This window comes from Ruditapes philippinarum, unplaced genomic scaffold, assembly GCF_026571515.1.
Source record: "Ruditapes philippinarum isolate M1 unplaced genomic scaffold, ASM2657151v2 ctg4496_1_1_1_1, whole genome shotgun sequence".
NCBI lineage: Eukaryota > Metazoa > Mollusca > Bivalvia > Venerida > Veneridae > Ruditapes > Ruditapes philippinarum.
The window spans coordinates 69,958-93,978 of record NW_026852564.1 but is presented as its reverse complement, the minus strand read 5'-3'; the positions used below and the strand labels follow the sequence as shown (position 1 = coordinate 93,978).

The window sequence follows — 24,021 nt, the reverse complement described above, 5'->3', positions numbered from 1 at the left end:
CCCCCGTGCAATTCGTACAGAATATTATTAAAAAAGGGGGACGTTTGATTATGAAACCACTGAAGAAAAAAAAAAACTAATCGGGCATTTTTGGGGGCTCTGGGTTTAAAGTGCCTTTAATTAAAATTTTTTACCTTTGACTGTCAAAAGTGGTTTTTTTATTTATGTTTTGGGGGCCCGGGGTTGTGAATTCCCTTTTGCCTTGTTGATTTTTTTCTTTTTTTTTTTTGTAGCAAAAAATTTATTTTACTTAAAGTGTACCGAAAATTGTATTAAAAAAAAGCTTAAAATTTAAAAGGGGTTAAAGGAAAAACTTTTTAAAAAGTTCCTTAAATTTTGGTTTATGATTCTTTGTTTTTTTAAAAACCCTTTTGGGTTTTTTTTGTTAAAAAATTTTTTTCATAATTAAAGGAAAACCTTTTTTCATTTTTAATTTCATAAATTAATTTAAAATTGTCTTTTTTTTTTAAAATAAGTTTTTAAAAATTTTCCCAATTTTAACATTTTTTGAATAAAAGGTTGTTTTTTCTATGAAGTCAAATTTTTCCCAAAAAGAAAAAAGCATGGAATTTTTGATTAAATATAAGCGCAAAAATTTGCAGTAAAAATTTAACATATTTCTTGTTTTATTTTTTTTTTGCATAATTATATACAAAAATTTTTTCAATGGGTATACACACAGTAACAATATTAATCACAAAAACCCCTTTAATAAAATAGATTTTTTTTTTCTTTTTAAACTGTCCAGTATTTAGCGCTGTCTCCGGGGACAGCTTTGTTTTCTATAGGTTGGGGATATTTCCCAAAATTCAGGGGTAACAATTTAGTCCCTAATGGGGTTTTATCAAAAAATTTATTTTTTAAAAATTTTTTTGATTTTTGTTGTGGGGGTATATTCCAAAGTGTGGGTTTAACATTTTTTTCATGAGTTGGGGTTTTATAAGAAAATTTCAATTTTTAAGATAAATTTTTACTTTTTTTTATATATTTTGGGGTTTTTTTAAATAGTGGGGGTTACATTTTTGTCCAAGTGTGGGGGTTAAAAAGAAAATTTCAAAAATCTTTTTACTTTTTTTTTATAGTTTGGGGGTATATTTCCCTAGTAGTGGGGGTTACATTTTTTTCCCTTTAGTGGGGTTTAAAGACAAATTTTATTTAAAATAAATTTTTTCTTTTTTTTCTATATTGTGGGTTAAAAATCCATATGTGTGGGGCTTACATTTTTTTCCTTTAGTGTGGGGAAAAAAAAAATTTTTTTAAATATTAATTTTTATTTTTTCTATGGTTTTGGGTTAAATGTTTCCTAGTGTGTTTGGGGGTTACATTTTTGCCATGATGTGAGTAATAAGAAAATTTCCCTTTAAAATTTTTAATTTTTACTTTTTTTTTATTTGGGGGGGGTTAATTTTTCCCTAGTGTGTGGGCTTACATTTTTGTCCATGAGTGTGGGGTTTAATAAGAAAATTCATTTTTAAAAATTTAATTTTTTACTTTTTTTTCTAATAGGGGTTTTGGGGTTAATGTCCATGTTGTGGGGCTACATTTTTTTCCATAGGTAGGTTAAAGAAAATTTCCCTTTTTAAAATTTTTATTTGACTTTTGTCTATAAATTTTGGGTTATAGCCATAGTTTGGGGCTTACATTTTTGTCCCTGAGGGGGGGTTTTTAAAAAATTCATTTTAAATTTTTTTTGACTTTTTTGTCTAATTTGTTTTTGGGGGGGGAACCCCTAGTATGGGGGCTTAATTTTTTTTCCATGATTGGGGTTTAATAAGAAAATTTTATTTTTTAAAAGATTAATTTGACTTTTTTTTCTTTTAAATTTTGGGGGTTATATTGTCCATAGTGTGTGGGGTTTCATTTTTGCCCTGAGGTGGGGTTTTTTAAAAATTTATTTTAAAAGATTAATTTTGACTTTTTTTTGTTTATTTTTTTGTGGGGGTTAATGTCCCTAGTGTTTTGGGGCTAACATTTTTGTCCTGAGTGGGGTTAATAAGAAAAAATTCATTTTAAATGATTAATTTTTACTTTTTTTCTATAGTTTGGGGGAATGCCATAGTTGTGGGGTTACATTTTTTTCCCTGAGGTGGGGTTTAATAAAAAAACTTATTTTTAAAAATTTAATTTGACTTTTTTTCTATATGTTGTGGGGTTATTGTCCATAGTATGTGGGGGTTTATTTTTGTCCATGAGTTGGGGTTTTAATAAGAAAAATTATTTTAAATGATTATTTTTACTTTTTTTCTAAGGGGGGTTTTTTGTCCCTAGTTGTGGGGTAAAATTTTTTTCCCAGAGTTGGGGTTTAATAAGACAACTTCATTTTTTTTTTTAATGATTAATTTTGACTTTTTTGTCTATAAAAAAATTTTGGGGTTATAGTCCCTATATTTGGGGTAACATTTTTTTTCCCAATAACCCCCCAATAAAAAAATAAAATTTTTCAAAATGAAGTTTTCTGATGAAACCAAAATACATTACAGACAAAAAATTTAACCCCCTAAAATTGGGCAATGCCTTCATGATGGGGGGGAAAAATGTTTTCCAAATAGTTGGGGTTTCACAAAAAAATCATTTTTTTAAAAAAATTTTTTGCCCTTTTTTATCCATTAATTTTTTTTTAAGTAAGTTATGGTTTTATCAAGAAACCCATTAAAATTTTTATTTTTTGTTTTCAATCCTTGAGTTTTATTTATTTCTCTTTTGACCAGATTTTTTTACAGGGGTATGATATGGGCCCCAAATGCAAGGCATACCAAGACAAAAGGAGGCCATAAAAATTGTGACTTTGCCACTTTTTACTGCAATTTATCGGCCTGGTAAATTTTAATATATGATTGTCTTTTTTTTTTTATAAAATTTGGCCTTTTTTTAACAAATAACATTTAATCAGATTTTAGTAAAATTCCTCGGGGTTTTTTTACTTTTAAAATTGACCCTTTTTTTTATACACATAACTTTTAACCAGATTTAATACTTCCCCGGGGGCAAGTGAGAAACTTTTTGAAGGCAGTCTGACATGTCTTTTTTAAACTAAGCTTTCAATAAAAAATTTTTCTTTCAAAAATCATTTGTCCATAAACGAACCCCTTTTTCATGCATTATAGTTTTTTAATAAGGCATATCACATTGAATTTGTGCAACTCTTTTACTTGGTCTTCCTTGATGTCATATTTTTTTAAAACCCCCATTATTTTTTGCTATTTAAACATATAATATGAAAACCTTTACCCCAAATTTTTTGACACGCATTTATATTTTGTACAATTTTCCTAAAAAAAAAAAGTCAGTTTAAAGGGAAAATTTTGGAAGCGATAAAAATACCAAAAAAAAAAAATTGATTTTTAGACACAAAATAAAAAAATTAAATTTTTTGGGTTTGATAGATCCTTTCTCTGACCTTTTTTTGAAAAACAAAAAATTTAACCACAAAAATTGACAGTGCTCTTTAACAAAAAGGTTGTGGGAAATTGTTTTTGTTCCACAAATTGTAAAAAAATTTAAAAAGGGCCCGGGGTTATGATTAGAAAATTTATTTTTGATAAAATTCTCATTTTCTCTTTGAACAAAACTTTTCACTAATTTTATTACAGGCTTAAATTTAAAAAACAGTACACAGTTTAAGAATTTCAACTTACAAAATTGATAATGGAAATTGCTGCAGAAAAGTAATTTTGTCAAATTTGAAAAGTTGATTTTACAAAAATCATGGTTTATTTATTTATATCTAAACATATGTCTATTTTTGTACTCATTTCTTGCAAAAATTTTCCCTAGCAGGTTTTGTTTTAATAGGCTTGGGATTACCTGGCTCATTTGGGGGGATAGCACATTCAAATGACAAATTGTGCCAAAACTGACTGGAAGTTAACGGGAAAGGTTTATTTGACACAAGTTCTACATTGGTGGGATTTTGTCAAATAAAAACCACATATAAAGGTACGAATATATGAACACAGGAACGTGTCCAATTTAAAATGACTGCTGCCGGTGGAATGAATGTTTCTTAAAAAGGATATAACAGTATAATTGTATTGGTGTAATTTTAGGTATATTTATGAGTTATACGGTAAAGAGTATTTAAGAATATTATATTGAAACGGACAGTTTATGAGACTGCCTATTCCTTCATGCGTGTTAATTAAAAGGTATTCGTTTCATAAATAAATCATTGTCATAGTACAATAACTCTACTGGTACATAAAATGTCTAAGTGTATCCATAGACAAGGAAGGGATATGTAAAGCACAACAACATAAACCAAGTCAAATGCTCATAAAGAACTTAATTCGTACATTGGGTCAAAATACCAATTTGGGTAGTAAAACAGAATTTACTTTATAGTATTAATATCAAATACCAAAATACCAGCTGAAAGAATGCATAAAGAGGGAAAAGTATAACATCTTATTTTGCAATGCAATGAAACTTACCTTAAATAATCAATTTACGTAGTTAGAAAATTTAGGGAATCAATATAGAGAAAATTTATGTAACAGTCTAGCATGTATACTTATTCACTGAATCACAGAAACAAATAATATTTCCACATTGAATAGTACGTAGGTTGCAATTATAAACAAAAAAATTCGATGATTAACAACTGATATCAAACATGACAATATACCCCAAAAATTAAACTGAAATAATTTTTGGGTATAAAACGATTCAAACAAATACTGCTAATTTACAATATTCAACATAAAGCTATATTTCTATGCAGAGCCATTTATACGAAAACTAACACCACATATTTAATTCAGGAACAGGAAATACAAGATCATCTTGACTTACAGATCTTTCAAAGAAACGTGAATTATTTTAAACAGTATATTACATGTTCAACAATAATTTTCAAGAAAATACTTTTAATTGAGAAATATAACAGAAAATAGAACTGCACGATTTATACAGATGAAGATTACACTAGTGCATATAATTTCAGGTAAATTTGACGAAATACTAAACGAATTATTATTTACAAAAATGTAAGAGAAACTGCATATAAACTGATAAAGAGGACTTTGTAATATTCCAATATGATATATATGGGGTTTATTGTTAACATTTGTATATACCAATCTCATGCTAAGTACAGCGGACCCACCAATTGGAATGAGGAAAGTTTCGTCGCAAACAGCAACAAATTTAATGCTATAAGGTACTTGATTGCGACGAGCGCGGACAGATCTACATGAAAATTCTCACTAAAGCAATTTCAGACAACATGTTTTAGCAAATTTCCATTAACAAATTACTAATTGTCCAATAAAAATACATAAATGGAAAACATTAGTTGCCACATTCGACAAAGAATAAGAAGACTATGCAGCACCCGAGCGTCGGCGGCATAAAGTTATTTAAAGTTGGTAATGTTCCAATATTCACAAGTCCAGACAATTCTTGGAAACTTGGCACACTGGTTACCATCATACCAACTGTAGACAGAGATAACTCATCAAGCATTGACAGAATTCCCTTTCGACTAGAATTATGTTAAGTTTTGTAAATTCAACATATTTCAAAAGACCAGACACATCTGAAACTTGCACAATGTTCACCATACATACCCCAACCTGTTAAACAGGAAAGGATAACTCTATCAGCATCGACAGAATTATGCCCTTTCGACTTAGAATTAACGTTAAAATTCTCTGTTAAAGTTAAATTTTCAAAGTCCATTGACTAAAGGATTGGAGAAACTGGCACCTGTTCACATCATGACTCAACATAAACAGGGAGGAGAGTAACACTATCATCATCTTTTATTACTATCTAAGACAAACTAAGAATAAGTCCGAGCGTGCTGTCCACACACCGACAGCTCTGTGTTTATGTCAATACTGTCAGGTCTCATACGCCAGATTCTCATCGGAGGATGACAAGCAGATTTACTCGAGTCTGTAAAATCCATCATCCAAAAAAAGCCTTCTAATACCATAAGATACACTCAGCTCTTTGCGTCGGCAAACAAACAGTTTAGTTTAAAACAGGGGCCTTAATAAAGTGGATATCTCAATATTTATAACGCTAGAACTAAATCTAATTCAATTTAGGCATAAAATAAACAAAAACTATACAACTGGGCAGAATGTCACCGAGATGGTTAATACAGATATAGTGTCCGACATTGAACGAACCGCCATACATTGGTACAAATGATCGAATCCGATCATGGTAAAAATAATTAATGGTAAGGAGCAGTTGAGAACCTTGTTTTGTACCTTTGTCCCCATGAAACGGGATCGCCACCATCGAACAAATTGGACGCGAATCAGATCATGGTGATAAAATAGAAAGGAAATACATACTCTCAGTCTCTGATCAAATAACAATTGAAATTTTCAAAAATGCAAAAGAAAGACACCTTAAACTTTGAAAATAGCAATGTCAATAAAACAAAATAGAAGCAATTCAAGTCTGAAAAAAAATGCATGACTGTTCTCAATTTACAGGTTTTTTTTTCACAATTTCATGGAGCATCACGCTTTTTTTCACAAAATGAACAGGCCCAGGCCCCTTCACAATTGTGACAAAAAATGCCCTGTATTTTATTCTTTGTTTCTTTTTTTTCAGAGATACTGAAAAAGAAACATGAATCCTTGGCCGCTTTTTTAGACGATGTGGATTGGGCTATTTGGCAACTTCAAACTTGTAAGTGTTCCACATTTTTTTCTTTCAATTTTTATGCCACAGCAGCCTCTGTCATATGTAGGCAAAAACTGAATCAGATGTATTTGTGTGTGTCTGGGTAAACTATATCAACAAAACTTGTCAAATTGTTACTTGGGTGAAGGGCTTCCAAATTTTTTTTTTTTTTTTTTTTTTTTTTTTTTTTACTAATTAATTGTTTTTTTAACCTCTCAGTTTTAGTTTTGATATATGTAATCAAATATATATATTTTTATGTAAATCTGAGAAAACAAATGATTTTTTTTTTTTTTTTTGTAAATCTGAGAAGTTTGCCATTCTGCTCGCTCCTATGACAGCTCTTGCTTGCTTTAAGTTTAATCACAGGTGGGTATTGTTGTTTTAGTGCATTATTAGCATTTAGTTTTTAGGATTGTTGAATGTTGGTCGTCCGCCCACATTAGTTTAAGACTCTTATGGTCACATTTTTGTCTCAATCATCATCAAAACTTATCAGGATACCTATTTTCAAAAAAATCTACTTCTGTTTTAATGGTGCGGTGTCATAGCATTTTTTTCAAAATGCATTCTTGCTTTACTTAGAGACTTAAAATTTGAAATCAGATGACATACATATTTTATTATTACCATGTAAAGAATGTATAAAAAAGCTTAATACTTTTGTTGTCCAAAACAGTAACCTTCAAACTATTTTAATTTGCATGTCACATTTGAGTGTATTTATTTATTAGTTATAAAAAGATTGTCCCCATCAAAATTTACCTGCTCTAGTTTGTCATTAATTGTACATTTATCCTACAAAGTCTCCTAGAAACACACTTGCATTATTGGATATTTTTTACAAAGCCTTTACAGAATATTATAGGACAAAATATCTCTATTAATATAATGAACAATGAAATGATGGGTCATGTGAGCGATCTAGGGCCCTCTTGTATAATTTGATAGGTCTGTTTGCTATTTACACAAAGAGTATTCCAGGTTCTTTATTTGTGACTTTCACCTAAAGTAACTTTGAACTTGTAGCAACAAACCAGGAAAAGCAAAGAGATGATTCCCTTACTGATGAAGTAAACCATTACCTAATGAAGACAAACCCAACACTGTACATGCCCAACATAGCTTCAGATACAAGTCTTATTTGAGCACAACTAACACAACAAACTGGGGAGCTATGACAAGCCATACATATCAGAATCATTAGACACAACCCAAGTTGTGAATCGATAGACACAGCCAGTGCAGATAGCTAAAAAACAGCTTAACTAAATAATAATAAAGCCTACTTTTCTTATATACATCAAACAGTATTACATTTCAACTAAAACAACAAAAACAAAATAAAGTTCCCGAAGTAGGCATACTCAAGCTCTATCAATGATTTACCCATAATAAAAACGTGAATATAAGCTGAAATTGGCATGCAATGACTCTCGATATAAACCTAGAAATAGAGGATGATGCGTAACAGGGGAAATGAGATAATGAGGAAATATTATACCAGCTCAGTGATGCGCTTAGCAGCAAAATTGAAACAGGCCACTCAAAAAACTTTCCAACACAACTGTAGAAATGAGTAAATATTTGGCACCAAAGTATTTTGAAGTTGTTACAAAGGCAGCCTTAGTGTGCTGCCATGCAGAGGATGAAGAAGATTTAAAGGCCCCTAGCAATGCTTTAAAATTAGGGCATGATATAAAGAGAATGGTTGATGCGAAACTTGCCAAAGCAATCATACAAGAAGATAATGATGAGCAAAAAGAAGCCCAAGACTTCCTCAGACTTATGTCAATGCAGTGGGGCCTTCGAGTTACAAAGTTAGCAAGATATGTTTTAATTGAACGCTCGTTTAATCAAGTAAAAGAGCTACCTCTTCCTGATGATGTAAAAAAAACTGTCAGTGCACCTTCAAAAAGAATTGTCAGGTGTTGATTTGGAAGACTGTACTTTCTGTAACTTCAGGAAAATCGCTATATTGACGTTAACCAGAATAACACTATTCAACAGGAGAAGATGCCATGAAGTGCAGGCTTTAAGAGGAATTCAAATGTCTTAAACTACCAGGACAGAAACGAATAGAAAAAATAATGAAAGTAAGCTTATCAAAGAATGGAGAATATACAAAACGAAAAGAGAGACACCATTAAGAAAAAGCTAAGCAATATGATGATAAAATTAAGAAAACAAGTAACATGATTTTCAGGTTAAAGTGCTGAAAATGTGAACGCCAAAAAGTTATTTTTTGCCTTGCTGTCTCCTCTGACACTCGTGCTAGTCTGAATTGGATTATTTGTTCATTTTTCAAAAAATTAAAAAAAGTCTAGGGTTGCCTACCCAGAATTTATTCTTGTTTTTGTTGTTTAGTTGAAAATGTTAAATAAGCTGTTTTCAAATGTAAAAAAGAAACAGTAGTGCTTAATAGTTTAAAATGTTTAAAAACAGTTTTAAAGACAGTTGGCAAGAAGCACTTCTAAACAAATATTTACTTTCTGCAACAAATTTAAATTTGTTGTGTGTTGGTGCATTCCATAACTATATGTTAATAATTAACTGTGAAATATATTGAAATAATTACATTATTTTTCCATAAACTTGGGCTTTATTTTGTTAGTATTCAGTAGAAAATGTATTTTGATTACAAGGTGACTGTCAATTTTATGTATTGATTTTTTTTAAAGGACAACTGCTTTGCCAGTGGTATAACAGATGATTGCTTGTCATTGTTGCATATCACACTCTTATGTTTATGTGCCTTTGTGATGACTGATGCTGGGCAATGCATTAAGTAAAGAGTTAAGTCTATTGAATCAAAATACCTTTACATTTTTTTCAGGGGTACATTTTTTCAGGGGCATTTGTCACTTTGCTCAACAGCTCTTGTTCATTTAATTGATTGATTATGTTAGATGGATCAGTGTCACATCTGCCTACTTTTTTTTTGTTTCCTTTTTGTTGCGTTTTGTCATTGTATTTCACGGAGCAAGCTGGGAAAGTCTTGTTAAATCTTGCATTAACTTAATTTCAAAACTGTTATATTGACACATTTTTTTTAGATATTATTGTAATAAAAATGCACAAAAGTTTGTTTCTTTATATCATTGATAAAATGAAAGTACATTGCAAATTTTTCCTACATTTATATTTTTTCTCTGCTTTTTTGAAGACAGATATTACCATGACATCAGTGTTAGTTAACCTTTTTAGTTTTTTTGTTTATGGTGCATCATTTTAATATTAATTAACCTATAACAAAATAACTTCATATTTGAGTTTACCTCTAACACCCATTTTCAGGTCAAAAGGTCAATGTCACTAAAAATATTCAATGGGCTGTAAAATAATAATGCATATACCTTGATGAGTTCCGCCTGCCACACCGATTCTCAGGTTAAAGGTCACATGGACCATACATATATGTATGTATGTAGTTATGTAATTGGCCATAAAATGATAGTGCATATATTCAGGGACTTGAATATTAGAATATAGATATATTTCCATGAAAATTAAACTTCATCTATTTATGTCAAAGGACAATGTCACTGGTACCTGATATTTTTTAAAATGTTACAGGCCATATTGAAAGTGCATATAACTAGGGACTACATCTTGATGAGCTCTACCTCTCTGAACCATTTTCAGGTTCAAAGGTAAAGGTCAATTGGACTTGTTTTAAGAAATGCAACTGGTCATAAAATGAACGTGCATTTACCCAGTAACTTCAAACTTCCTACATGGATGAACCTCATTGACTTCTTCCTGCCACTTAAAGTTTCAGGTCAAAGCCTCTTGCAACCTGTAAAATGAAAGTGCATATGACTTGTAACTTCAAACATCATTGTTGAATGTAATTTTATCATTTCAACCTTCTACACCTATTTCAAGTCATTATGCCAGAGGTCAAGTTCACTTGCATCTGGTTTAAAATTGGTGATGAAATGACCAGGAACTCCAAACTTCATGCATGGATGCACATTGATGATTTCTACCTCCTTCAGTCATTTTGTGGTCATAAGGTCAAGGTTAATGTGTAAATCGTGCTTTTTACTAATCCAGATCCATGCTGCTCATTTGACAGCTCTTGTTTAAAAAACAAATTGACTTTTAACTTTTTAAAGTTTGTAGTTTGTTCTCAATGAGAGTCCATGATGCTTAGTATAAATAGAATGTCCTGAAAGAAATTTAACTTTACTGAAGTTGTCTCTGTATTTTTTTTTGCGCTTTGACATACTTGTTTAATATTAGAATTATGTATGTTCATGAAAATTAATCAATATCTTTGATGTGAAAGCATAACTTATGTTGAAAATAAAATATATTTTATCTTGAAATTCTTGTTGAGTTTACATCTCAATTGATTAAGAAGAAAGGAAAATAAAAAAATATATACAGTAGAGCTCCACCATAAAACCACCAGTTTGCATGACCAGTCTGCTATTACGATCAATTTTTCAAAGATTTTTTTTCTTATTAGAGTCTTTCTATCCAAAATTGAGACCAACCTGCTATTGCCTAATACAACTATTTTTTTCCAAACAATAATTTTGTATGTATTTAGACCATACCTGTTAAATTGTTTAACCATGCGTGACAACACTAATTTTCTGTCAACTGCTGTAGTCAGTATTGTACTTAATTATTAACCCTTGTCCTAACAACATCATGAACGAGTTATTGCAGTTGCTAATTGAAAGATATAATAATTGTCAGATATTCTTCATGTTAAGGTTTTCCTTTTTTTTAAATGGTAACAAAAATAACCAATTTGTAACAAGAAAATAGAAGGCTTTGTTAATTAATAATGATATTTTCCGATTTAAATTTAGTTTACCTGCTTATTATTCTTGAAAGTTTTGTTCATAACTTCTGCTTTCAGTTAATACAGTGATACCTTCTTAACGGTGTTTTTAGCCCGACTATTCCATAAGAGTAAGTAGAGCTATACCAGTCGGCGTAACCACTTGTGTTTTGTAACATCTCAAATATTTTCAAAGTCTGTTTACATATGTCTTTGAAACTTTGCACACATGTTCAACATCATAACTCCCAACATGTACACAGGAGGAGATAAATCTATCAAGCATTTAGACAGGATTATGTCCCTTTTTCAACTTACAATTTACGTTTAAGTACCACCTGAAAATAAAGTTGATTATTGGCTTTGAAACTGCACATTTGCTTACCATCATGCCCCAAATGTGATCACAGGAGGAGGTAACTCTATCAAGCATTTATCAGAATAATGCCCCTTTTTCGACTTTTACTTTACATTTACATTAAAGTTGGTATACCACCTCATATTTTCATATTACATTGATATTTTGCTTAAATACAAGTTGAAATTTTATACACTTCTTTGAGAGCCTAATAAGACTCTCCAAGGCCTATAACAGTAACATTGATTTTAAGAAAAAATGGCCCTTTTGTTAAATTAGAAAATTTTACATTATCAAGGCTCTTTTACTATTAAGCACTAAGAATAGTCAAGCGACAGCTCTTGTTATGCTGTACTGATGCTGTTTCTGTCATTCCAACTATGAGCTACCATAATTTAATAGTGATACAGAATTTAAATGGAAAGTATTATCTTTAAAAGAAAAGACCAACAAGCGGTCTGGTCTCATTAGTGGGGTTCTATTGTATATTTAACCCCAGAGTGATCTTGGGAAGACATCCAACCCCAAAATGTATCATTTATATGATTTCCTGATGTCATCCCCAGAACAACCATTTGTGCAAACATTTGGAGACCTCGCAGTGGTTTTGGACATCAGACTCCACAATGTCTCTCCTGGCTGTACGTCCGTCCGTCCACAAAACTGGATCCCGCGATAACGCAAAAAGTATGAAAGTACTTTAGGAAACTTGAATATATGGATAGATGGCAGATGGAGAGTATGCAACGTCTTTTCCTTTTCTTTCCTATGTTGAAACTTCTGGTTTGCTATGGAAAAAAATACTGAAAGTTGGCAATTTACACAAAACCGTTGATCAGTGATAAAGCAAAAGCGCTGAAAATATTTGATGAAACGTAAAATCTGGTAGATGCAGCCTGGAATTAGCACCCCTTATCTTTCTCTATTGAAAGTCTGTTAATAATTGCAACAAATAAGACAAATTGCAGCGCTTCTGATTCCTAGTCTTTTACATTTTTTTCACTCATAAGTTTTATTTCTAAGGTATTCTATACAAAACTTTACTAAGTTTCTAGCATCAAAACCAATCAATATGTGACAAGGTTACACTCTAGCACAAAATTTTATCAGAATTTCCTCCCTTGAACTTAAAATTTTCATGAAAAAAATATTGTTTTTTTTTAATAACTTTTTTTTTTCTGAATGCATCTACTTCGGACTTCATATATATGTTTCTTATTATCACTCAACATTTGTGAGAAAGTTCAATACTCTAGCAAGACTATTTCCAGAATTATGCCCCTTTTGAACTTAGACTTTTTTTCGAGAAATTGGTAATTTTTACTCCAACTGCTTTAATCATTATAGGATTTTCTTTAAACTCCCTCATAATAATATGACAAGGTTTATAAATCTAGCATCCATATTTCCAGAATTATCTCCTCCTTAAACTTTGAATTTTTCTTATTTGTTCTTTTAACTTTCTTTTACTTCAAATTCAAAATAAACATTCATTATCAATACCTTCATTACTAATTGTTCTTTGTTACACTCACATCATGTATGACGTCTTGCATCTTTATTTCAAGAGTAATATCTCCTTTTTAAGAATTTTGCTTTTAAAAATGTTATATTTTGATAAGAGGGATGTTTAAAAATATAACTTTAGAGTGTCCTTCAGTCCGTCTGTCTGTCTGTACATAAAAACTGTTTCCTGTGATCACTTTTAAAGAACTTTTTCAACAAATTTACTTAAAATAGAAACATAAGTGATTGGCCAATGGCCCTTCAGAATGTTGCTGGGGTTCTAACCGGTAGAGGACTTATGGATTGCTTGCAATACTATGATAATTGCTTGTTTTATTTCTCTCAAGGCTTGCATTCTATTCAACATTTTAGATTCGTCGTCAGGCAAGACTGAGACGAGAATATATCTACAGGAAGTCAATTGAAGACAGGGAAAGAACAATTCTTGAAAAGAAGCAAAGACTTAGAAGTGCTTTAGATGGTATGAAGATTTTTTTTTGATTTTATTCAATTTTACCAAACTACTTGGTTTTACTAATCTGACCCTGAATATATGATGCATGTTTCTGTAAAGAAATTTCACTTAAACTGCTTTACTTCATCAATGAGATTTATGGTATTTATTAATAGCATTTTAAATAGTCAATCACTTGATATAAAACATTTTGTACAATTAAGAATATATTGAAAAGGTCTAATTAATCTAAAAATGGCTTCATACTATATGATGTATAAGATACATTATACATACTATATAAGATATATATAAGATTGCTGTTGTTTTTTTTTAGGATTTTTATTGACAAAATATTGATATGAAAAAAAGAAGATAGAACTACATGAATAGTGTTATTTTCATTACAGAGAATAAACAGATACCATCAGATCTACAGGATGATGCTATACCAATCCAGAAAACTCTAGACTGGGATTACGAGGAGCTGATGTAAGTGATTTTTTTAACAAAAAATACTTTCCCTTCAGGAACGTTTCCCTCTATAGCAGGGCGTATGAGGTCTGCACCCTGAAAATGTGACAGTTTCCCCGCCAAAAAGCAATTTACATAAAGTTTTTCGTCCTTTAGGCCTTTGCAAAATATGTGTTATTTTCCCCCAAAATTAAGAGCAGGGCTGCTTTCTCAACCTTTGAAAAAAACCTTGCCCTTGGTAAATGCTGGAACTGAAAGTGAAAGCCTTTGTCACCATGATAATGCGAAGTCTCATCAGACTCTGTTCTGTTGGGTGACATGTATTTAGATTCTTAAAAAATTGATCATTATGAACAGTCACAAGATTGGAAGCTGGACTAGTCCATTTTAAAAATTCAACAGGTTATGGGTGAAAGGTTTTAAACATGTATGTTTTGTCATAAATATGACTTGATTACATGTTGTGAATGAACTGTGAGCCAGCTGGCAGCAACTGAATCAACCGGTAACACAGGTGCCAGTGGGGACCAAGATCAGCCAACACATCTGTGCCTTCTGATCCTGGTCTACACTGTTTGCTATTCTGTCAGAATGTCTGTTCATATTTTGCAACTTTTCCCATAGAGATGATGAATGGTTTTGTCAATATTGAAAGATGAACAAATCAATTTATTTTAAGATATTTTAGAGTTAGGGGCCTGTTTGTTACAATATTTCAGTGGACTGCCACTGATCATTTACTTAACAAGTGTCCAGGAACGCTCTGCCAGAATTAATGTAGTTTTAATAAATAACATCATTCAATGTTAGAGATGTATACAATTATTTAGATTGATTCTTATCTTAGAAAATTATTGAATGTTCAGATCTTATAAATCTGAGGACTATTGACCCTTACACTCCCTGCTTAATTAAGTTGATTAGCTCAGGCTCATTAAAAGCTGTAAGCTTAGTTCTTATATTTTGAAGCTGCTAGCCTAGGTTGGTTTGTTAATGGCAGTATTGGGCATGAATATGAATATTCTTTTTGATAATTACATGTACAATGTTTTTGTTGAATGTTTTTTACAGGAAATACAACTCATATAGATGATGAATATAAGTGGGCGGGAGTAGAAGACCCTAAAATAATGGTTACAACTTCCAGAGATCCTAGCTCTAAACTAAAACAGTTTGCCAAGGTATTTCCTTTTTAATACTTGAACAGTTGAATGAAAATATGCAAACTTGCCCGAAGGCATTAGAAATGTTTTTCTTGTTTGGAAGCTATCCAGAAAGCTTACAGTAGTCCAGTGGCTCTACTTGGGTGTCTTTTTCTTGAAAAATGCACAAAGTGACGTCTTAGGATTTACCTCACAGTGACTCATTAGCAATGCCTAAAAGTCACAATTTTTACAGTGCTATTTTCAATAGCCAACAACAAAAAAGGGGGAGGAAAAATTTGGAATTGTTTATATTATATATTAACCATTTAGATAGGGAAAAATGTAGAAAAGAGGAATTTAATTAACTACTTATTGACCACAGGTCAATAAGGCTAAGTAGGCGTAGTAGCCAACTGTTTGTTTCCCAACATGAAAAATGGTGATTAGATATTCTCCCGCTTTATACCAAAAGCTTAATTATGCCTCTAAAATGAGTCAAATTTTTGTGTGAGAATTCCACTGTATCCATATGGCACATAGGTATTTGCTTCCAAAAAGACCAAATTACTTTGCTAAAATTACCATTTTTGTGCCCCCAAGTTAGTGGCGGGCATTTAGATTTACCCTTGTCCGTCCGTCCGTCTGTCCGTCCGTCCGCACTCACAGGAGAGTAATTATGTGGCTAGAGGGACAATAGGTAACTGTTCTTTCTCTTTGATGTCATTCATTCCGTAATGCTTTTATGTGGCTATTTTCTTTTGTGTGGCTAAAAAGAACAATAGAGAGAACAATAGAGTAGCCACATAATTACTGTCCTGTGAGAACGTCCGTCCGTCCGTTCACTTTTGTGTCGCACGTAACTCAAAAAGTATTTGACCTAGAGTCATGAAACTTTACAGGAATGTTGATCAGCATGTGTAGTTGTGCACCTGGGTATTTTCGTCTGGATATTTTTAGTATTTTCAGAGTTATTGCCCTTGACTAAGTAAAATTTTGCAATTTTCAACTTGTGTCGCATGTAACTCAAAAAGAATTTGACCTAGAGTCATGAAACTTTACAGGAATGTTGATCAGCATGTGTTGTTGTGCATCTGGGTATTTTCGTCTGGATATTTTTAGTATTTTCAGAGTTATTGCCCTTGACTTAGTAAAATTTTGCAATTTTCAACTTGTGTCGCACGTAACTCAAAAAGTATTTGACCTAGAGTCATGTTACTTTACAGGAATGTTGATCAGCATGTGCAGTTGGGCACCAGGTATTTTTGTCTGGATTTATTTAGTATTTTTAGAGTTATTGCCCTTCACTTAGAAAATTTTTGCAATTTTCAACTTGTGTCGCAAGTTACTCAAAAAGGATTTGACATAGTCATTAAACCTTATGGGCAGGTTGCTCAGCATATTTAGATTTGCACCTGGGGTTTCGCTTGTGGATTTATCCAGTATTTGTAGAGTTATTTCCCTTGACTTAGTAAAAAGATTGACAGAACAGTGGCGCGGTGGGGGCACCCGTGTCCTATGGACACATTTCTAGTTTTACAAAGACTTGTCCATGCACTGTATCGTTTGTATGTCTTTAATAGTCCATTTATTGTTCATTTCCATAGGAAGTACGACTTTTGTTTCCAAATTCACAAAGAATCAACCGCGGTAACTACGAGATAAAGCAGCTTGTGGACGCGTGTCGGTCCAATGACGTAACAGATCTTATTATTGTACAAGAACATCGTGGAGTACCTGATGGTCTCGTTATATGTCATCTACCGTACGGACCCACGGCATACTTTAATCTGTCAAACGTCGTGATGAGACACGACATTCCTGATACAGGGACAATGTCCGAGGCTTACCCTCATTTAATCTTTAATAACTTTTCTTCAAAGCTTGGAAATAGGGTATGATATTTTGTTATTCGTATAATTTCAACCAAAATAGGATTATGATAAAGAGTTACAAGTAAATTGATAAAAGGAGGCTATTTGTATGTGCATTTATCATATGGCTTTAATAAAAAATGAAAAATCACTTTCTGTTCATCATTCAAAATCCAGGGAGATAAACTATAAACTTCTTTATGAGAATATTTTACAGTTAGTTCCCTTTATACATGGGAGCCTGTCTTAAAGTTTGATGTTTCATTACTTATTATTTTATTTTATATTGCTTTGAAAATGTTTGATAAACTTGTTACAGTTAAAGAATATTCTTAGACTTTGAATTCTTTTTCTTGTTTCCTAGGTGAAGAGTATATTGAAATATCTATATCCTGTACCAAAAGAGGACAGTAGAAGAATAATGACATTTTCTAATGATGATGATTTCATATCTTTTCGGTAAGATTCTGTTTTACGATATTGTTTTATTCCTTTTAGATTTTGATGATTTTGATGAAAGTATTGTTATCAGAAGTCTTATTTTGTGTTTGATGCCCTAAACTATGTTTCAAGTTTGAGACAAAGCAATGTCTTTAGTTGATTTTATGGACGAGTCTAGAGTTTATGTCCAATAGAAGCTGAATTTGGGTATGAGTTTAAAATTTTTCTTAGCTTTGTTTAGTTGTATCTGAATTAATGAACGCACCTAAACTTTTGCCAAATTCAAAGTGTTTTATAAAAAATGAGTCTTAATAGAGTGTTGTCAGTTTTGTAAATTTGTAGCAGAATTTATGTTTATTCATCTAAAACAGTTTCAGTTTTGTTAAGTTGTTAATCATGAGAGAGGTTTTCCTGATTTGTTGGAATCTGGTCACTCGGCTGAATAGGGAGAGCATTAAATTTGTAATCCAGGGGTCACAAGTTTCTATCCTCGCATGAGGCAAAAATCTTCGTGACAATTAATATCAGACATTTGTCTGTCCCTACTGATTCAAAAATCGTGATAGATAAGTAGTGGTCATTTGCTTAGAAATTGGTACTTAACTGTTAGTTATCCAGAAAAGCTAGTTAGGTGTGTTTGATATGTGTTGAAGTTGCTGTAAAAATGTGTTAAGATTGGCGTAAAAAGCATCAAAACAAACATGAATGATATGAGGAGTTAAATAATTTTATTTGTGTATTTATTACAGACATCATGTATATAAGAAAGTTGATGGTGGGAAAGATATTGAATTAGAGGAAGTTGGACCAAGATTTGAAATGAAAGGTAATTTAAATATAATGAAAAAAATAAATGGAATGATAACTTTGTTATCTCTTTAGTGGCATATTAAGTGTTTTAGTTGTTTTGTAATAGGGTCAGTTTAAGGACATTTTTGGGAGTTTTCGCTTCATTGTAAATTATCTGCCCTTGAATTTAACGAAAAATTCCAATTCAAGGGCAAATAACTCGAAAATGAGAGTGATGACCCCACATTTTTTTCCTTTTAAAATGTTTCTGTTATCATTTTCTAATAACATTAGTTTAAAGAAATTATATTGAACAGTTTTAATTTTGCCTATATGTCTATATGAAAACTCAGAAAACGTCTTTAAAGCAGCATGCCCCCAGATTCATGCTTATTTTCATGGCAATTTTAAAAATGTATTAAAAAGTAAAATATTATGAAGTGAACTATAAAAATATTTTACATATTACAATTGGCACTATGATCCACATTAATTAACAAAAGGAGCAAATATGAAAAAATAGCCCTTAGTCACACAGCAGAAATATGGTGATAATTACTGCAAAATTAGTCATAATCACACTTGTAAATAATTACTTGAATCTACAATCATTTTACTTTTCTTAAAATCTAAGTACATTTCTCTTAAATTTGATTTTCTTGAATTATTTTGGTTCATCTAGCATTAAATAAGTATCTATAATAAAAAAAGACTGTTTGAAGCTAAGGTCACACTTTGACAACCTACATTATCTTATTATATTGTCATTTAAAAAGTCTAAATTTGGAAATTACCGACATTCTTTTCCCATAAACAGTTTACATTAAAGTTTATTTAACCATTTATTTAAATGTCACATCTATTTAGACAAGCTGCATTGTTCCATTTAAGCTGTTTAAAGTATTTTGCCTTTTGTATGTCAAAACTGTGAGTTTCCAACCAATAACTTGCCAACCCATGGGCCCTCAGCTCTCAAACTTCACAGGTGTATTGGTCTTGTTCAGTTGTGAACCCTATTGATTTTGAGGTTGCTGGGTCAAAGGTCAAGGTCACATTGACCTTGAATGTTAAAATGGTTTCTGACCAATAACTTGACAACCAATCGGACAAACATTTCTTGTACATGTATATATTATCTAGTACGATTTGTGATAACTTTGTCATAAAATTGCCGCACACAACATTTAAGGTCACAATAACCTTGTGACTAACCATGTAACCCTTATTAATTTTTGGGTCAAAATTGGCTGCTAGTAGGAGGCATACATGTTTTTCAAACATATCTTGTTGTATCACAGTACCAGTAATATTTTGGTTTTCAATTGTGCCACTCAGTAGGTTTTCTGACCTCATCCAGATTTTATGTTTTAAAGGCACATTATGCTTTGAAAATGAGTAAATTTTAACTTCTTTAAAAAAAGAAAACTTGAATTCTATAAAGTTTATATTATGGTTTTGGAGCATGTTAGATGCTTGTTGCCTTAAGAAAATGGTGCTTGATTTTAAGTTATTTGTCATAAAAGTAGAAAAATTTAAGCAAAGTGGTATTTTTACTTCCATACAAAATACTATTTCACTTTAACTGTACTAATTGCCAGTATACAACAGAAGAAAAAAATGGCTCAGGTAATCGGCCAATATGTAAGATATTGGAAAAGAAGTGCACCAAAAATAAAATGCTTTGGAAAAATAAAATTGAAAGCATTTCTAGGATATGATGGGCCTTTAAATACCCAGACTGAATTATCTCATTATTTGGTTTATATCAGTAACGTATAATTAATTATTTGATAATAGTAAATGAGTTTGCACTGATTTGGTTTTAGCTTTTAGTTCATGAATAATTGTTAATGTTAGAAATATAGTGTAATTCAACTATCTTTCTATTGCGAAAAGCCGTTACAAAAAACCCCCCAAAAGATATGATACTTTTGGTTTCATAAAAAAAAACAGGTAAACCAGGCATGACTTGTTGCTTGCGCTTTATCTTTACTTCACAGTGCATAGATATAATGTTAGGTAGATGTTGACAATTTTTGTAGATAAAGTAATTTTTTTGATAATTGATAGTGTAAAACTTATACCTGCAAAAGAATTAAGTTTTAATACAGTCTTACTTCCTTCCATTTAACTGACTGGTTTTCTATATTTTTATCTTAGTTTACCCAATAATTCTGAGAACCCATGACATATTCTTTATTAATGCTATGGTCCAGTGGTTACGGTTGTTGCCATTCTACAACTTGACCCTTACCAGTGTGGGTTCAATCCCACCAGAGACTTTGGATCCAATTAGGTATCAGCTAACTTACAGAAAGTCACTGGTTCTACTCAGGAGCATGCTCATGCCAAAAATAATGCACAATAGAGCACCAGATATCTACCATAAGTTGCCATATGACCTTTATAGTCTTGTTGTAACTTTAAACCCATCAAAAATGTATATAATTATATCATTGTAACAGTAACTTGTTTGATATATTTTACTGTCAGTTTATAATGTACTAGTAATTTTAGGAATTTTTGGCACAGAATATATTAATTCCTTTTTCACTGACTGGTTTTGTGTATATTTTTTTCAGTTTACCAAATAATTCTGGGAACTTTGGACACAGTCTCTAGCTCAGATGTAGAATGGGTGTATAGACCTTACATGAACACTGCCAAGAAAAGGAAGTTTTTGACAAATGAATGAAATCAGTGATAAGACATTGGATATACATGTGTAAATTGTGAAAGATCAAGCCAGACCTGTTAATGGATGTTGCAGTTATTTACCGCAGATAAGCATGGACTGCAATGTTTGTGCACGCCTTGATTTGAAACTTTAAAAGGAATAACAATATCAAGTCCTAGGCCATTAAAAGTAGCTTACATTAATATAAAAGATTTAAAGCTCAGAAATTGGATATTTTTTATGCATCTTGATAAAGATAGTTCATCTAGAAAAATATTGAATTCATAATAATTGGATAAAAACAACTAATGACTTGAGTGAAGTTTACTCAGAAAATGATTCAAAACATCCAAATTTATCTGAAACTCGGTCCCATGTGAAAAGAATCTTGTCTAGAGTGAGTCTAATTAATAACAAAAAAAAAAGCAACAACAAAATGCAAACAAAAAAGTACAAAAAAATACCCAAGCAATGACTAAAAGTATTTCTTCAAAAAGAAGAACACAAGGATGATATGTTAGTAAATATGTTTTATGTCTTTGTTATTGTCGGTAAATAGCTTATTAGCTAATGTTTCTTGTAATATGTATACCGACTCAAAATAAAGTTTCTTGTATCTTATCAATAAGAACAGTTTTAATGTTTTTGGGTTTGTTTTTTTTGTCTTTTTTTTAAGTAACCGGAGTGCATATTTCAATTAACTTTATGATTCAGACAGTTATACTAGTAAAAACGGTTTATTGATGGGGTAAAAGTTTTAATGATATGTATAAAGTATTCTTCATCTGCACAGTTTCTGGATGACTGTATGCATATATTGTTATAATAAACAATTCATTTTTTTGACTGCACTCGGTAACAGCATATTTTACGTGCAATAAATAAATCTGCTTGAGGGTGTGTGTAAGAATAGTGCATTAGTAATAACAACTTGTTTACTTGACACTTTTTTGTGACAGTTATAAATTGGTTTCACTGACTGACTTGGTGAGATGAGCAGAATATATTCGGCAACTAGTTTCAGTACATTGTGCAGTGCTGTTATGTCAACTCTCTGAATAAAGATCCTGAACTATGATTGTCCTCTTCATTTTGTGCCATTGTTTTGTGTTTTCTGCTATATAATAAAAAGGTTAATGATAATTATATTAACTTGTAAAGAAAGACCACCTGTTGATAACAGTTATCAGTACATTGCAATGCTGTAAAACCTCTGAATAAAGATCCTGAATTATGTTTTGTCATCTCAATTTTGTGTCATTGTTTTGTGTTTGCTGATACATAATAAAAGGCTAAAAATTTATTAACTTGTATATAAAGACCACCTGTTAACAACAGTTGTCAGTACATTGTAATACTGTAAAACCTGTGAATAAAAATCCTGAACTACCACTGTCAAGAAAAGTGTACATTTTCCTTTTTCTGGAATTGTATCACTTTGAGTTATTATGTCTCCCCCACCTCGGGGGGAGACATATTGTTTTTGCCCTGTCCGTCCGTCCGTCAGTCCGTCCGTCAGTCCGTCCGTCCATTCTTCGTTTCCGGACGATAACTAGAGTTCCTTTTGACCTACAGCCCTCAAACTTCATAGGATGATTGGTCTTATAGAGCTGATGATCCCTATTGTTTTTGGGGTCAGTAGGTCAAAGGTCAAGGTCACAGTGACCGTTGGTCAATTTCTCGTTTCCGGATGATAACTAGAGTTCCTTTTGACCTACAGCCCTCAAACTTCATAGGATGATTGGTCTTATAGAGCAGATGATCCCTATTGTTTTTGGGGTCAGTAGGTCAAAGGTCAAGGTCACAGTGACCGTTGGTCAATTTCTCGTTTCCGGATGATAACTAGAGTTCCTTTTGACCTACAGCCCTCAAACTTCATAGGATGATTGGTCTTTTAGAGCTGATGATCCCTATTGTTTTTGGGGTCAGTAGGTCAAAGGTCAAGGTCACACTGACCGTTGGTCAATTTCTCGTTTCCGGATGATAACTAGAGTTCCTTTAGACCTACAGACCTCAAACTTCATAGGATGATTGGGCTTATTGAGCAGATGATCCCTATTGTTTTTGGGGTCAGTAGTTCAAAGGTCAAGGTCACAGTGACCGTTGATCAATTTCTTGTTTCCGGATGATAACTAGAGTTCCTTTTGACCTACAGCCCTCAAACTTCATAGGATGATTGGTCTTATAGAGCAGATGATCCCTATTGTTTTTGGGGTCAGTAGGTCAAAGGTCAAGGTCACAGTGACCGTTGGTCAATTTCTCGTTTCCGGATGATAACTAGAGTTCCTTTTGACCTACAGCCCTCAAACTTCATAGGATGATTGGTGTTATAGAGCAGATGATCCCTATTGTTTTTGGGGTCAGTAGGTCAAAGGTCAAGGTCACAGTGCAGTGGGGGAGACATGCGCTTTTTTACAAAAGCATCCTCTAGTTAATAATTTAATATTGAACATTACAACTTTTATAATTTTTCCTTAATTGGTTCAACTTCTCTATTAAGACCATTTTAAGGAAAGTGACATTTTATTGCAGATGGTCTTGTGGTAATAAAAATAGTCATTACTAAAGTTCAAATAATGTTGTCAAGATCCAGGTTACAATGAATTAAAGGAGGTATTCCCTTTTTTTACTCTCTTTCTCTTGGGAACACAATCTTTATTGAAGGTTTACTAAAATCGCTTAATAAAATTCTTTTCAAAATATTTATGGAGGAAATTTTAATTTATTTGTTTTCAAGTTTGAATAATAAAGCAATCAATTTGTTTTGATAGGAATGCAACCAACTGCAAAACTGCAATTTTTTAGCGCATTAACAATTTCAAAAGTCTGTATTTGTTTGCCATTTTATTTGTTTTTGAAG

The 24,021-nt window shown here is 31.8% G+C and overlaps 1 protein-coding gene across 1 annotated transcript in view; it reads left to right on the top strand.

Annotated features, from left to right (window-relative positions):
• Positions 1-22,395, top strand: part of LOC132717167 (U3 small nucleolar ribonucleoprotein protein IMP4-like) — a 28,241-nt gene extending 5,846 nt beyond the window's left edge. Inside the window, exons 2-8 of the mRNA XM_060700591.1 lie at positions 13,683-13,791; positions 14,175-14,250; positions 15,302-15,419; positions 16,988-17,275; positions 17,619-17,713; positions 18,445-18,521; positions 21,067-22,395. Of these exons, the coding sequence (XP_060556574.1) occupies positions 13,683-13,791; positions 14,175-14,250; positions 15,302-15,419; positions 16,988-17,275; positions 17,619-17,713; positions 18,445-18,521; positions 21,067-21,179 (876 nt within the window). The 3' untranslated portion in view covers positions 21,180-22,395. The remainder of the gene's footprint in view (positions 1-13,682; positions 13,792-14,174; positions 14,251-15,301; positions 15,420-16,987; positions 17,276-17,618; positions 17,714-18,444; positions 18,522-21,066) is intronic.
• The last annotated feature ends 1,626 nt before the right edge of the window (positions 22,396-24,021 follow it).